The sequence below is a fragment of the Prionailurus viverrinus genome, chromosome B2, assembly GCF_022837055.1.
Source record: "Prionailurus viverrinus isolate Anna chromosome B2, UM_Priviv_1.0, whole genome shotgun sequence".
NCBI classification, from domain to species: domain Eukaryota; kingdom Metazoa; phylum Chordata; class Mammalia; order Carnivora; family Felidae; genus Prionailurus; species Prionailurus viverrinus.
This window is the reverse complement of record NC_062565.1, coordinates 72,156,727-72,171,385: the sequence shown is the minus strand read 5'-3', so window position 1 is coordinate 72,171,385 and position 14,659 is coordinate 72,156,727. Positions and strand designations below refer to the sequence as shown.

The 14,659-nt window shown below is 37.3% G+C and overlaps 1 protein-coding gene across 7 annotated transcripts in view; it reads right to left on the bottom strand.

Moving 5' to 3' along the window:
- Window positions 1–9,885, bottom strand: part of TTK (TTK protein kinase) — a 40,041-nt gene extending 30,156 nt beyond the window's left edge. For 4 of the 7 annotated variants that reach the window (XM_047860606.1, XM_047860612.1, XM_047860611.1 and 1 more), the window contains exons 1-8: window positions 9,726–9,878; window positions 8,451–8,591; window positions 5,082–5,304; window positions 4,619–4,725; window positions 2,054–2,197; window positions 821–935; window positions 587–659; window positions 401–492 (exon numbers count right to left, since the gene is read on the bottom strand). In XM_047860606.1, coding sequence (XP_047716562.1) covers window positions 401–492; window positions 587–659; window positions 821–935; window positions 2,054–2,197; window positions 4,619–4,725; window positions 5,082–5,304; window positions 8,451–8,589 — 893 coding nt within the window. In that variant the 5' untranslated portion in view covers window positions 8,590–8,591; window positions 9,726–9,878. Of the gene's footprint in view, window positions 1–400; window positions 493–586; window positions 660–820; window positions 936–2,053; window positions 2,198–4,618; window positions 4,726–5,081; window positions 5,305–8,450; window positions 8,592–8,809; window positions 8,999–9,332; window positions 9,352–9,725 lie in introns of those variants that run through there. The other 3 variants (XM_047860608.1, XM_047860607.1, XM_047860609.1) reach the window with 3 other exon arrangements.
- Between the last annotated feature and the right edge of the window lie 4,774 nt (window positions 9,886–14,659).

Below are 14,659 nucleotides of genomic sequence, written 5' to 3'. Positions count from 1 at the left end.
CTTTTACCTCAAAGATGTCTGCATATATCTTTTAAGCTTAATGTTGATTTAATATTTTTTCCTCCATGTTCCATAATTTGTTAACCATTCCTTTTTTTTTTTAAGATTTTTACCTTTAAGTAATCTCTACACCTCACATGGGGCTCAAACTCACAACCCCTACCTAGATCAAGAGTCACATGTTCCACCAACAGAACTAGCCAGGTGCCCCCATTTAATTTTTAATGAGCAAAAAGCAAAATAAAGTCACATTCCCCACTCATTCCTTTGTCCCTAACCTTTAATACTAAGTAAAAATACTTAATCATAATTACTATTATGCAATAAAAAACTTTGTGACCGTTCTGTCATCAACCTTTAAGTATTGAAAACAAATTAAAAAATTAAAATTCAAACATACCTTTTTGTAAAACTTGGTACAACTGAATCATCTGTCTTCCCATAATCCGGGCTACTTAGAAGGTTAACTGGGACTCTTCCAAAAGGGCATGACTAGAAATGTTTTGAAAGATTAAGTAACCAACTAGGAAATAAGTATAGACCTCACCACTATCACTTTAATCAAGGTACATTAGAAATAACTTACCCGTTTAGCTTTCTTTGTTTGTTTCAAGGGATTTCGATGACCTATTTCTGCATCTTGAGGGGGCAAGTTTTCTCTATACAGGAAGAAAATACCCCAATTTTTAAAAGAATAATATTAACATAGGAATTGCCATTAACTGCTAATGTTATTACTCTAACACTAAAATACAGATGTAGATGTATAAATAACATAAATGTATGATGAACATTTAAAAAACAGATTCAGTTTCATTACCCATACAAAAACTTGGCTTTAGTAGTCTGTCCTCTGGAATCACAACTGATGTTCCTATTCTGTAAATGTCCAAGTGAATTGGGGAATGATTCTTGAGCAGTTAATATTGTAGATGCTATAAAAAAAAATTTAAATTGTAATTAAATTTATAAAGACATAAGAAATACATAAAAAGTAACCTCACAAATATGAATACTTAAAAAGATAATTCAGGGGTACCTCGGTGGCTCAGTCAGTTAAGAGTCTGACTTCAGCTCAGGTCACAATCTCGTGGTTCATGATTTCGAGCCCCACATCAAGCTCTATGCTGATAGCTCAGAGCCTGGAGCCTGCTTTGGATTCTGGGATTCTGTGTCCCCCTCTCTCCCTGCCCCTCCCCCATTATACTTTCTCTCTCTCAAAAAAAAAAAAAAAAAAAGGATAATTCATAGTAAACATTTGTCCCCAAATAAGATATGCAGACATGAAGATGTTGTGAAGATAATTCTCTAAGTATAGATGTAATAGTTTCAAAATTACATAACTGTTTCCCCAGAATAAAGGTATATTCCTTATTTCTAAAAAGTCATTCTCTTATGGATAAAGAAATTGTGGTTTATATACACAATGCAGTACTACATGGCAATGAGAAAGAACGAAATATGGCCCTTTGTAGCAACGTGGATAGAACTGGAGAGTGTGATGCTAAGTGAAATAAGCCATACAGAGAAAGACAGATACCATATGTTTTCACTCTTATGTGGATCCTGAGAAACTTAACAGAAACCCATGGGGGAGGGGAAGGAAAAAAAAAAAAAAAAAGAGGTTAGAGTGGGAGAGAGCCAAAGCATAAGAGACTCTTAAAAACTGGGAACAAACTGAGGGTTGATGGGGGGTGGGAGGGAGGGGAGAGTGGGTGATGGGTATTGAGGAGGGCACCTTTTGGGATGAGCACTGGGTGTTGTATGGAAACCAATTTGACAATAAATTTCATATAAAAAAAAAGTCATTCTCTTGCTTAGACTGAATTTTTTAATTTACTAATGAGTTTGATTAGCAAAAAAAAAAAAAAAAAAAAATTCCAACAGGGTTAATAAAGATTTTGGTACTTCTAAAAGCCCTATACCTCCTTTACATCTGAAATTTAATCTGAGATTTTGATCATTCTACACAGATGGTATTTTTCTTTAAAATGTTATCCTGAACATCCCGGACAATCTACCACAGAATAGTAGCACACAGTAATACCCTTACCTGATAAACTCTTCTTTTCCTCCTCTGAAAGCAGCTGCTTTTTTTGAAGGTTTAAATTCCGAATGGCAATTTCTAGCATTTCCAGTGGTACTGCTCCACATTCTACAGCTTTATGAAGAAGTTGTTTACTTTTTTTGAAATTACCTAACAAAGTAAAAATATTTTGTCATTTAAATGCAACAGTCTTCATTCCCCAGATACTTATTCATCAGGACCTAGGGAAAAAATTTAAAAGGCTTAGGTAAAAATATTTATTCCAAGATTCACATACCTTATTTCATAAGCAAATAAAAGCAATTTCTCTCTTCTGGTAAGAATTCTTGTCAAATAGCTTACTTACATAATAAGTAGTAAACATAATTATGCATTCATTTTAGCAACACTGCCCATTTTCAGAAAAGAAATATAACAAAGCAATATAAAGTGGGGGGCAGCAAAAACTAAATAAAATAGAAACTTAGGGGATGTAGTAAAAGGAAAACTAAGCTCTAGATGTTACTACAGTCCCAAGAGCATCAATCTGTTACAATGCAGTATAATAATCATTCATAACAACATTTAGTTATTAAGGATGACATATTTTGCTAAAGGGAATCCTCCATCAAAAAATTCATATTTTAAAAAATAGTAATAGGGACGCCTCGGTGGCTCAGTCGGTTGAGCGTCCGACTTCAGCTCAGGTCATAATCTCGCAGTTTGTGGGTTCGAGCCCCATGACGGGCTTTGTGCTGACAGCTCAGAGCCTGGAGCCTGCTTCAGATTGTGTCTCCCTCTCTCTCTGTCCCCCCCCCCCCACACTATCTCTCTCTCCTTCAAAAATAAACAAACATTAAAATAAATCAATAAATCAATCAATAAATAAAAAAAAAAGACTAGTGTTTAGCTATCAGACTTAGCTATACCGCCCTCAAATGTAAAATAACTGACACCACCATAATTATTTTTCTGACTACAGATAAACCACCAAATTTTCTTTCAATTGCCAACTTACTCAATATATTTTGTCTAGAATTTGATTTAAAATGTCAAATGTGTACATCATGTATCAATGGAATGTGTTATCAGCATTTCTGGGAGCAACTCAGCTATGCTACACACTTGGGCACTTAGGATTTAAAAATGATTAGGAAATCTCTATCTTCTGACAGTTTACAAATTTTAAGAATTTAAACATATCTGATAGTGGCTAAGTATACATTTATTCAGAGAAGTGGTATTTCACAATTTAAGCATTTTAGGGCAGCAAAAGAAGGTAGGCTTAGATAAAAACTAGTAATTAGGGAGCTTAATAAAGTAACAGACCCCTTTGAGAGTCTGATAAAAAAATACCAAATGTCCTCTAACCATACACACCAAACTGCACATAGAATTTCAGAGATGTGCATACTTCCTAAAAACCCATTCATAATCTTGTCCAAAATAACTGCAATTTTGACCTTGAGTGATAAAATTTATTTTTTTACAGATAACAAAATTTGAGGTTTTCAATATTTGTGTGTTCTAAAGATACAAAACTTGTAGTTGCTATTGATAGGCCACAATACTTCAACAAATGCTTTAAGTAGAATGACGAAAAGAGAGAGGGTACTAAAGGCCTTGCCAAACTTCCTCGAATAAGCAAGGAGGAATCAATGTTCCTAGGCAGAAAAGGAATGGTTTTTTTTAAAAGTCACCTGACAGTGCACAGGATAGATTAGAGGTGATTCAGATAACTAGGACTCAGAAATCATGTAAACACGTAAAAGTTAACAGTTCTCAAACCATTTCCTGAGCTGTTACAGTGCTCTTCTCTAACCTCAATCCTGGGAAATACATGCCAGTGACTGAGCCCTGCTTTGGGCACCGTGATGGAAACTCTGGCTGAACCAAACCACTAGCGATAATGTGTGCATCACAGGTAACAAATGGGATTAGGGTTGGAGCAGAAACAAGACAGAGGGAAACAGTAACATGTGGCCAGAGGGCAGACTGAAACCCTCATGGATCCAAAAGCCCCAGAAAATTAGAAAAAGAAAAGACTAAGGAATGGGCAGGCTAAAAATGTGAGGAAGACATTGCCATAGTTCTATCCAAAAACTCAAGACTATGAAGAATCAAAAGAACAAGAAATAAAAGCTTCCACAGCAGTTTCCTTTTTTTTTTTTAATTAAAAAGAACTACCAATTAATGCTACAATTTTATCTTGGTGTATATATTTTGGTACTATGAGACCATAATATAAGGAAAGCTTATCTAAGCACTAACTTAAGTATCTTATATGCTTCTCTCGCACAAATACTCAATGAAAAAGCCACTTTCCTTTAGACACTTCCTGAATCTAATTAATGGCACAAACACGATGTTCACTTACATCTCTGGATTATCTGTTACAAGTAGAAAAGCTAGTATAACAAACATTCTCTACATTTACACTTTGGTGGCATTCTTCCCCCATACTCTCACCTGATCAATTTTCATGCCTTTAGCCTCAAATTTTTACTTCATATGTATGATTTAATATTTAGAATGTGAGTTACAGCACGAAGTTAACATTTTTCAAATTTGGACTTGACATTTTCAAATTACCTTGTGATAATTCAAATTGTGCAAAAGATATATGCACAAAAGCAAATTTCTTGCAGTTTGCTCTGGCCATCTGAAAGTAGTCCCGTGCATCATCTGGCTCTTGAATACTGTAAAAAAGATTTCAGAGTCAAATTTTAGAAAAAAGGGCACAGCTACCTAAGTTTGATAACTCCTTATTCAATTTTCCAAAGGACATGGGATTCTGGTTTTTTTCTGTGTAAAATTAAATACTAATAAGTTAATTTTTAACATCTTTCTAGGCAGAGTCCAGAATACATAACTTTTGTGGAAATATATACATAGTAAACAGAGTTTACAATATTCATTTGTTAATTATAAACAGAATGATTTGGTTAAAAAATACTAATTTTCTTACAATTAATACTAACAACATGTCTTTTATAATGTAGTTGTGTACTATGTAATGTAGTTAGTTAAACATAATTCAAAAGTGAATACTTACGCTTTTAATTCAGCAAATCTCACTTGAATTTGAGCAAAACTCTCGTTTTGCCCATATTTATCTGGAGGAAGTGCTTCAATTGCTTGACTGTAACGACCAATTAATTTATTTAAAAGAGCATCATTCAGAGGGACACTGTTTTTCTCTAGTTTGAGCAACAAATTCAACCAGTCCTCCGGGTTGTTTGCCATCATCATAATTTGGTTGACAGTTCCCGAGTTATCTGAATTAGAGGAAGAAAATATGCCACAAGAAATGCCAAATTGCACTTTTCCTTCAAATTAAAGTTAGTAATTTATATTCTTAATATAAATATATATAAACTCCTTAAATTATTTTAAAAACCTTAACAATTCATATAAATGTAAGCAACATATTTCCTGCATATATGTATTCGTAAGAGTTTATTTTACTCCAAAAGTTACATATTCTGAAGGAAAGAAAAACTTTGGAAGTAAGCTAGTTTTTTATAGCTTTTAAAAAACCATATGTAAGGGCACCTGGGTGGCTCAGTCAGTTAAGCGTCTGTTGATTTCAGCTCAGGTCATGATCTCACAGGTTTGTGAGACAGAGCCCTCATCATAGAGCAGGGCGTGCTTGGAATTCTCTCTCCCCCTCTCTCTACCCTTCCCCAACCTGCATGTGTTCTCTCTCTCTCAAAATAATAAACATTAAAAAAAAAAAAAAACCCTATGTAGTCTAAAAAAATTTTATCTTGTAGTAGCATAATTCTATTTCATCCCCCTAACTACCCAAAGAAAACCTAAACCTCCCCCACTATCACCTATAACAACTTTGTCAGAAAATTCATCAATGACTTATTCGTTAAAAATTTTTAAACGTATCACCTTATTCCTCCTAACATAATCTTTACAACTTCATCCATCCAACATTATCTCCATAGACTTCAAACTTACCTTTAATCCAATTAAACAAAATCAATTTATAAAAGATAAGTAACTGGTATGGTTATTTTCTTCTCCCTCCAAGTTACCCATATTTCTCCATAAAGATTGTAATTTATTTTCTTACTTTCTTTACTGTCAATTGTTTTAAAAAGACAAATTGAATTAATGTCAGTCTCCTGTTCAGGATATTTTAGTCATTACTAAATATTATTAAACACAGATTTCCCAGAGAAACTATCATTCTTTCTGTAAGTTTTGGTTACCTTCAATAAGAGCCAAATCTATGCTTTTATAAACAAAATTACAGTTTCTGTTTTACTAAAACATAACTTTAACTCTGCTTTTTTATTTTAAATTTATTCTGGACTGGGGAACCTGGGTGGCTCAGTCAGTTAAGCGTCCAACTTCGGCTTAGGTCATGATCTCATACTTTGTGAGTTTGAGCCCTGCATCACACTCTGTGCTGACAGCTCAGAGCTTGGAGCCTGCTTCAGATTCTTTGTCTCCCTCTCTCTCTCCGCCCCTGCCATGCTTGCTCTCTCTCTCTCAAAAATAAACATTAAAAAAAATTTTTTTTTAATTTACTTTGGACTGATATTAATTTCACTTTCCAGTTTTTACTTCCCTTCCATTGTTGTCCTAGCAAATTAGTCTACAAGATGTCTAAAAACCACTGTGTTTGTAAATGTATTCCCCATGCCTCTGAGTACCATTCTCCTTCTATTCAGAACTTAAATTGTATCTTTATATTGTTAGTGTTCACTTGATGACAAACATATTTTACAATGCAGTGTAGTGGATGCATACTCTTCCCATCTATAAATCATGGTTTTAAGCATCTTTGATACTTATGATACTGTCTTATGTCCCAGTTACCCATATATGTTAAGTATTTACAAGTTTGGAGATCACCTGGGTGGCTCAGTCCGTTGCGCATCCAACTCTTGATCTAGGCTCAGGTCATAATCTGTTTGTGGGATCGAGCTCCGAGTTGGGCTCTGCACTGACAGCATGGAGCCTGTCTGGGATTCTAATTCTCCCTCTCACCTTGCTCTTTCCCAGCTCACACGCACGCACACTCTTTCTCAAGATAAATGAACTTTAAAAAAAAAAAAAAAGTCTTGGAGCCCCTGACTCAGTGGCTCAGTTAGTTAAGCCACCAACTGTTGATTTCAGCTCAGGTCAGCACAGAGCCCAACATGGGGCTCAAAGTCACAATCCGCAAGATCATGACCTGAGCTGAAGTCTGATGCTTAACTGACTGAGGCACCCAGGCGTCCCATGACCGAAGGATTTTAAATAAAGACTCATCTTGGTGTTCAAGCTTTGTTAACATTATTTAAATACATTTAATAAAGTATGGTGATACTCTCCTAAGATTTTGTTTAACACCAAAACGATCAGTTTCTAGGTTGTTTCAAGTGAATATGATCTGCCATCTTGACTAGACTTCAGGTTCTTCCATTTATTTTCAATCCTTCACTCATTTAATGGTCAATATACATACAACAAACTTATTCAAAGGTCACTTTCCAAACAACCTCAACAGTGTGAAATATAGAAAGAGTTAGGCTTGTAAGCTAACTTTTCATAAAGCTAGGGTATTAAACTTTGGGCACATTCTACTCATTAATCATCCAATAAATATTTAAGTACATATTGCATGTCAGACAGCATTCCAAGCTCTATAGATATAACAAAACAGATAAAAATCATGCCCTCATGGAGCTCACATTCTAGTGGAAGAGACAGACAATAAACAAATTCATGAGTAAATTAGATACAAGATGATTAGTGCTATGGAGAAATACAATACAGAGAAGGAAGAGAGGTGTCACGTGCCCACACCAGCAGGTTGCTATTTTAAATAGGTGGGTGAGGAAAGGCATCAATGAGAGGACCTTTGAACAGACCTGGAAAAGGAAAAGGTAGACAGTTATCTGGGGAGTGGCGTTTAAGGCAGAGAGCAAGAACAAAGGCATTGGGGTAGGAGCTGGTCTAGTATATAGTAGAGACAGCAAGGAAGCCATTGTGGCTGGAACAGAGTGAACAAGGAAGAAAAGGAGAAAAGGGGTAGTAATAGGAAGATTCTCCCCTATCAAAAATTGAGTGTTTGACTTTAAGTTTACACATAATTTCATTGCAATTGGTGAGATCTTCTCAGTTTACAGAAAAAAAGGAATGGGAAAAAATGGCATATCTACTGCTGGCATGTGTATCAGCAGAAATAACGGCTGACAATAATGGAAGAGTTAAGAGCACACTGTAATAAATTATATTAAGTTTCCATTTTTAAGAAAGCAGAAAATTGTGGGAAAGTTTCCAAACAGCAGGGTTAAATTATAAAGTGTCTGTAGTCTAACTGGTAAAGAACAATTACTGAGGAAATTACAATTGTGAATACACAAGATTAACACTTCATTCCTTTACATTAGAGGGCACTCAAAGAAAAGGAACTCACCTGTAGTATCGGCAGAGACTTTATTCAAGCTTAGCTCATCAGTAAGGTCTTCATTTTTAAATTTATTTTTAATATCCCTCACTTTGTTCATTATAGAATCAATTGTCAATTCTCTGCCACTTAAATCCTCGGCCTCCATTTCTAAGGCATAAAAAAAGTAAACTGGTCATATCATTCCTTTTCACTAGCATTAAAGAAAAAAAAGATGTCTCAACTAGCCTTTTTTTTACCCAGAAGACTATAGCATTAGTTATACGAACACATCTAAACAGATTAGAGTATTTGTGAAGGTATGTGGATAAAAACAACAGCACATCCTTGTAATTTGTCCAGCAAGGTTTCCAATAGGCCACATATACCTTTTCTTCCCAAAAGAACTTCAACGAAGTCATTGCACAACACAGACGTTGCTACCCCTCCTTGCTTTCAAACTTTCCATTTTTCTTCCACAATTTCCTTTCACTCTTTTTCCAGAATTATTTTCTCTGGGCCATCTGCAAATTCACTTATTATTATGTTTTTAATGTGAGGGAATGCTTGCTTGGATTCTGGTAATGACATATAGACATAATATTTTTGGTAATGAAAATAACCATTCTTTTATTCACTCTCTGTATGCCAGTAAACCTGCACACTGAAAGTGCTTCCAAAGCAGAACATGAACAACATAATAACCCTTTACTGATAAATGGGATATCAGCAGGCTTGTTCTTATGCATGTCTGGCATAATTATGCTTTGCTATCTCAATCGTTCTAAAACCAAGAATCTACTGTATTCTTACACTACTGAGCACTTGCTCATCTGCATGGTGGTGATGGTGCAAAGTGTCTGCAGTCGTTCTTCCTATCAATCTCAGGTTTGTGATTCTCAAGGTTAATACCTTAGTAACCCAGGGTAACTGATATCAATGCCGCTCCTGACCTCGAGTTTGACAATGAAAAGGGGTGATAAAGTAGGCATCTAGATACCACTATTTGAAGTCAGGTTCGAAAGGTAACTGTCAGTAAGGGGCCACCATCTCCTCGCTCTCTTCTAAAAAACCAGACGAGAGGGCGTGCCTTTTGGGAGAGGATTTCCTGTCCCCCAAACTCTCCCCAGGTGCCACACCCGATGCACACACCCACCTCCGGCTTCCAGGGTCAACAAAACCTCCCTCACCACCCACTGGATTGGCGGAAGCAGCGAGACCTCCCCTCCCCCTCCAGTTCGTTTAGCCGCGCCCCACGTCTCCTACCAGGCTCTGAGTCCTCCCTGCCTCGCCCTCACCACTCACCGATCCTCGCGGCTAAACAGCCTACACACGGGCCGCTGCCGTTCCTCGGTGTGCCCCCAAGAAGAACTCACCGCCAGAAAGCGGAGAAGGGAAGAAAAGATGGAACCCAAATCCCTCTCCGCAAACACGTTTGAATTTCCCCGCCGCTATCTTCGCGTCTGCTTATTGCTCAGTTCTCGTCACGTGAAAACGTCTTCTCTGATTGGCTCGCGTGCGTAGGCAATGCCCTGCCCCAGTGATCCGCGGAGTGCGTCTTGGGAGTGTCTCACACTCTAACCCTGGGCGGGGCGCCTGCGGTAGCGAGGTGCTAGATTTCCATGCACGTTCGGGAGGTGTTTTTGAGCTGGCTTTCTTGCACTTCCCTGTTTAACCAGGCCAAATTTTTGCCGGGGAGCGAACCACCTCTGGGCGGAGCTACCTGATGAGAGGAAAATAGCGACGGGGACGTTGCTTGGGATCTAAAAGATGCCCTATGAATCGGTCCATTCCGCGCCATTCCGCCCCATTCCGCCCCTTTCCGCCGCACTGCCACGCGATTGTGTCCTTCACGCGCCTCACTGCCCGGCTTAGGGAGAAGATGGCAAGAAAGGGTCGTTCGGAGAGCTACTTTCAGCCCTGCGGCCAGCTCGAGAATCTCAGTGCTTATTGTCTTTGAGCTTCAACTAAACGCTTTTCCACTATCCTAAAATAAGTAACTCCGCACTTCCTCTTTAAGCCAAGGCCTTCCTCTTTGTCAGAATTCCGCACAGAATTCACCAGCTGACGGGATTGCTGCGTCTGAATTTGCCCGATCAGCCCGCTGCCTCCGAATTTGTCCCATTTTAAGAGTTCAGGTGCCTTCAGGGAAAGGGCACCTCCCTAGTAATCTACCCGTGCTAGGCATCTGTGCTGAAGTGGGGTTGTGATCCAAGATAACACTTTTCTCTGCCAATGGGAGAGGTATCTTTGTTGTACCAGCATTAGGACATATGCTGTATGGTCGAACAGGCTGGTTGATTTTGTGTGTGTGTAGAAACTAACTACAGCTGTCACGTAACTCCAAAGCTGTCCTTAGAATCCTCACATTCGCGGGTCTGCTAACCACTTAGCCAGCAAGAAAGCCTTTCCTTGTTTAATGCATCTTTCCATATCTACTGGCTGTGTGATTTTACTTCAGCTGAGCAAAATCATCTGTTGTAGCATGGTTGGCTAATCGTTACCTTTGCATCATTGCAAGGAATTTTTTAATTGCAAGGAATTGATTATTCCACCAATTCTTGTTGATCTCTTAGGGCCTGATTTCAAAACTTCATTTTCCTAAAAATACAGCTGCTGAATAACCTCACCCTAATACTTCTTTCTGTACACTTATTCCTTTCGTGATCTCTAGTCTTAATTTTTAAATATCAGCTATATGCTAAATGTATATGTCCAGCTGAACTGTGTTCCCTGAACTCCAGACTCCTATATTCATTGCCTACTTAACATCTCCACTTAAATGTCTCACAGCCACCTAAGACTCAAAATTGCAAAACTGAGCCCCCGGTCTTCTCCTTTACCCCCCCCAAACCTGCTGCTTACAAAATCTCTGTAAAAGACAATCTCATGGTCCTAATTTTTAGGCCAAAATCATTGGCGTCATCCATGACCCCATATCCAGTCTAAGAGCATATTGTGTTAGGTCCAACAAAGTACTCCTGGAATCCTACCGCTTCTCCCCACCTTTACTGCTACCACCCTAGTCCATCACTCACCTGGATTTGTGCAATATCTTCCTGGCTGATCTCCTTGCTTCTGCCTTTGCCTCACTTCAATTTATTTTCCAGCACAGCAAAATATTCTTAAATTACATCATATCACTCCTTTGTTCAAAACCCTTCAGAGCTCTCTGTCTCACTCAGAATAAAAGCCAAAGATCCTTACAGTGGTCTAGAGCTGCACTATTCAATATGGTAGCTATTAGCTACATATATATGGCTATTGAACTCTTGAAATGTGGCTAGTGCAGCTGAGGAACTGAATTTTTTAATTAATGAAACTAATTAATTTAAGTTTAAAAACTGATGTTCAGTGCAATTATTAGAAGACTTTTAAGTATGTTTAGAACCTAAGTATGTGAATCTACTTGTTCACCTGTAAATCTTGTGAGATCTAAATGCAGATTAAGTACTTTCAACGAAAGTGCTTATATGTTGTAAGTGTAAATACACACTGGGTTCTGAAGACTTATTATGAAAAAATAATGTAAAACGTATTGTGGATAATGTAAAAAATATTGATCACTGTCTGAAGTGATATTTTTGATATATTGTATTAAATAAAATATATTATGAAAATTAGTATCCCTTGTAACAGACTAGAGGAGATTGACATGAAAACTAAATGCAATATGGTAGCATGGATTGGATCCTGGAACAGAAAGTGGACATTAATGGACAAACTGATGAAATCCAAATAATAACTGTGATTTAGTTAATAGTAATTTATCTGTGTTGGTGTCTTAATTTCAAGAATATACCACGGTAATATAAAATATTAACAATAGGGAAATTGAGTGAAACCTATACACCAACTTTCTGGATTACACGTGCAACCTTTGTAAACCAAAATTTCTTCCAAAATAAAAAATTTATTGAAATTTAATTTCACCTGCTTCTTTTTAAATATGGCTAATGGAAAATTGACAATTACATATGTGGTTTACACTGTATTTCCATCAGTGGTCTAAAAAAATCCTATAGTTTTACTTATCTGACCCACTTATTTAGCTTATTTATTTTCTGACTCTCCACCCCTTACCCACTAGAATGTAAACTCCATAAGTGCAGGAATTTTTGTCTACTTTGTTCATTACAGTATCCTTAGTGCTTAGAATGGTATCTCGTACATTGTAGACACTCAATAAATGCTAGCTAAATAATAACACAACCATTGGAGTGTCTCAGATTCCTATTTCTCCTACTATACTTGTAGACTTCTTGGGGACAGGAAAGTAACCATGTAAACTTCCTGTAAGTGCTTGAAGAACCTTTGTACTGTGTTCTACACAATTCTCAGCAACTATTCATTTACAGATTATCATAACAAGCTATTCAGAAATAAAAGTGGGTACCATTCTTGGCTAAATGTTTTACTGATTGTTTTCATGGGAGGCATGTAACAAGGTATCATTTGGGGATGAATAATTCCACTGCAGTATTTATACATTTACGTATGAGGGTGTCTGTGGCTCTCCTACCTTGCCCAGATTTAATGTTTCTGACTCACGTATCCAAATAAATTTTGATCCTTAACTGTTGTTCATCCATTGGAATCACAGACCAATGAGGAGCCATCTCCAAAGATGAGTGAAGAAATGAGGTTTTTCCAGTCAAGATAACATACCACAATCACTAGTTTGTCTGAAAACCAACTTCATCTGACAGTGAATAAACTTGTTTATTTTCAGAGTCAAGCCTTCCACAAAACAATACAATTCACCGAGAGGCTATGACTTTAAGATGCAAAGCTTCAGTTTTTTGTTGGTTTTTTTTTTTTTTTTGACACAAATAAAAGTTTGGACCACGTAACTTTGCCATTATCATCATGTCACTTTTCTGCTAATCTGATGATTTTCTGTTAGCACAGTTCCTTTTATTTGTTGTTTTAATGTTTATTGTTTACATTAGAGAGAGAGAGAGCACACGCGCATGAGTGGGAGAGGGGCAGAGAGAGAAGGAGACAGAGTCAGAAGCAGGCTCCAGGCCCATGCTGTTAGCGCAGAGCCTGGCGACTTTTTTTCTTTCAGTTACTGAAGTCATTGTTACATGAGTTCACTAAGTCCCAAACTTTGGTTCCAGAAACCGTTTCCCATAGTTGGATTTACTTTGTGCATGTGCAGAAGCTAAATTTCTAATCAATTGTAAGTTTTTACAGAATGTAGTCAGTTATGAACTGCTTTACAGTGATTTATTCTGGGATAAAAACTCATTAGTATACCTGATTTGGGTGCATATAGGAATGGTGTGAAGCTATAAGGACGGTGAGAACCTGTACAAATAACAGCAGGAAAGCTACATATCACAGAATGGACCAACCCTTTTCCAAAAGAAAAAGAAAAAAAAGGGGGGGGGGGCAAGGGCAGCCAACAAAGTGCTTCATGATTATGAAGAAAAATGGCAATGACAGTTTAGATAATGTTCTGACAGGGAAAACAGCAGTAACAGTTTAGGATCACTGCTTGAATATCAGGTACTATTTAGTTATCCAGGCAACAGGTCATGTTAACAAATCACAGAAGAAAAATAAGATTCCTATTTTTCTTTTTTCTCCATCATGGATAATAGTGTTCAAACAGACAACCTTAAAAACAAATATGGTCGGAACTCTTATCAGGTGAAGCTACATAAGAAAGGCATTTAGGGGCGCCTAGGTGGCTCAGTCGGTTAAGCATCAGGCTTCGGCTCAGGTCATTCTCCCATGCTTCATGGATTCGAGCCCCATGTCAGGCTCTGTGCTGACAGCTCGGAGCCTGGAGCCTGCTTCGGATTCTGTGTCTCCCTCTCTCTCTGCCCCTCCCCCACTTGTGCTCTGTCTCTCTCTGTCTCTCAAAAATGAATAAATGTAAAAAAAAAATTGTTTTTAAAGAAAGGCATTTTAATGCCATCAAAATTTTCTGACAATCATGTTTTAAAAATTTTAGCCATATGTTTTCAATCTCTGCTATATAGAAGGAACTTCACATAGCTGAGTAATATACTGGAGATTATCAGCAGAATATTGGAAAAAAAATTGCATTATACTCCCAAAAATATTGTTGGCAGTTTCTGAAAAGTCGTGATAAACAAGACCAAGGATAGGAAATGAGAAATGGACAAATGGCTCTTTTTTAGAAAAGGTAAAATTTGGAAGCTATAGGCCTACTTAATCTTGTGGATTTTTAGCTCAATTCTGGAATAAATTATATAATTGGAAGT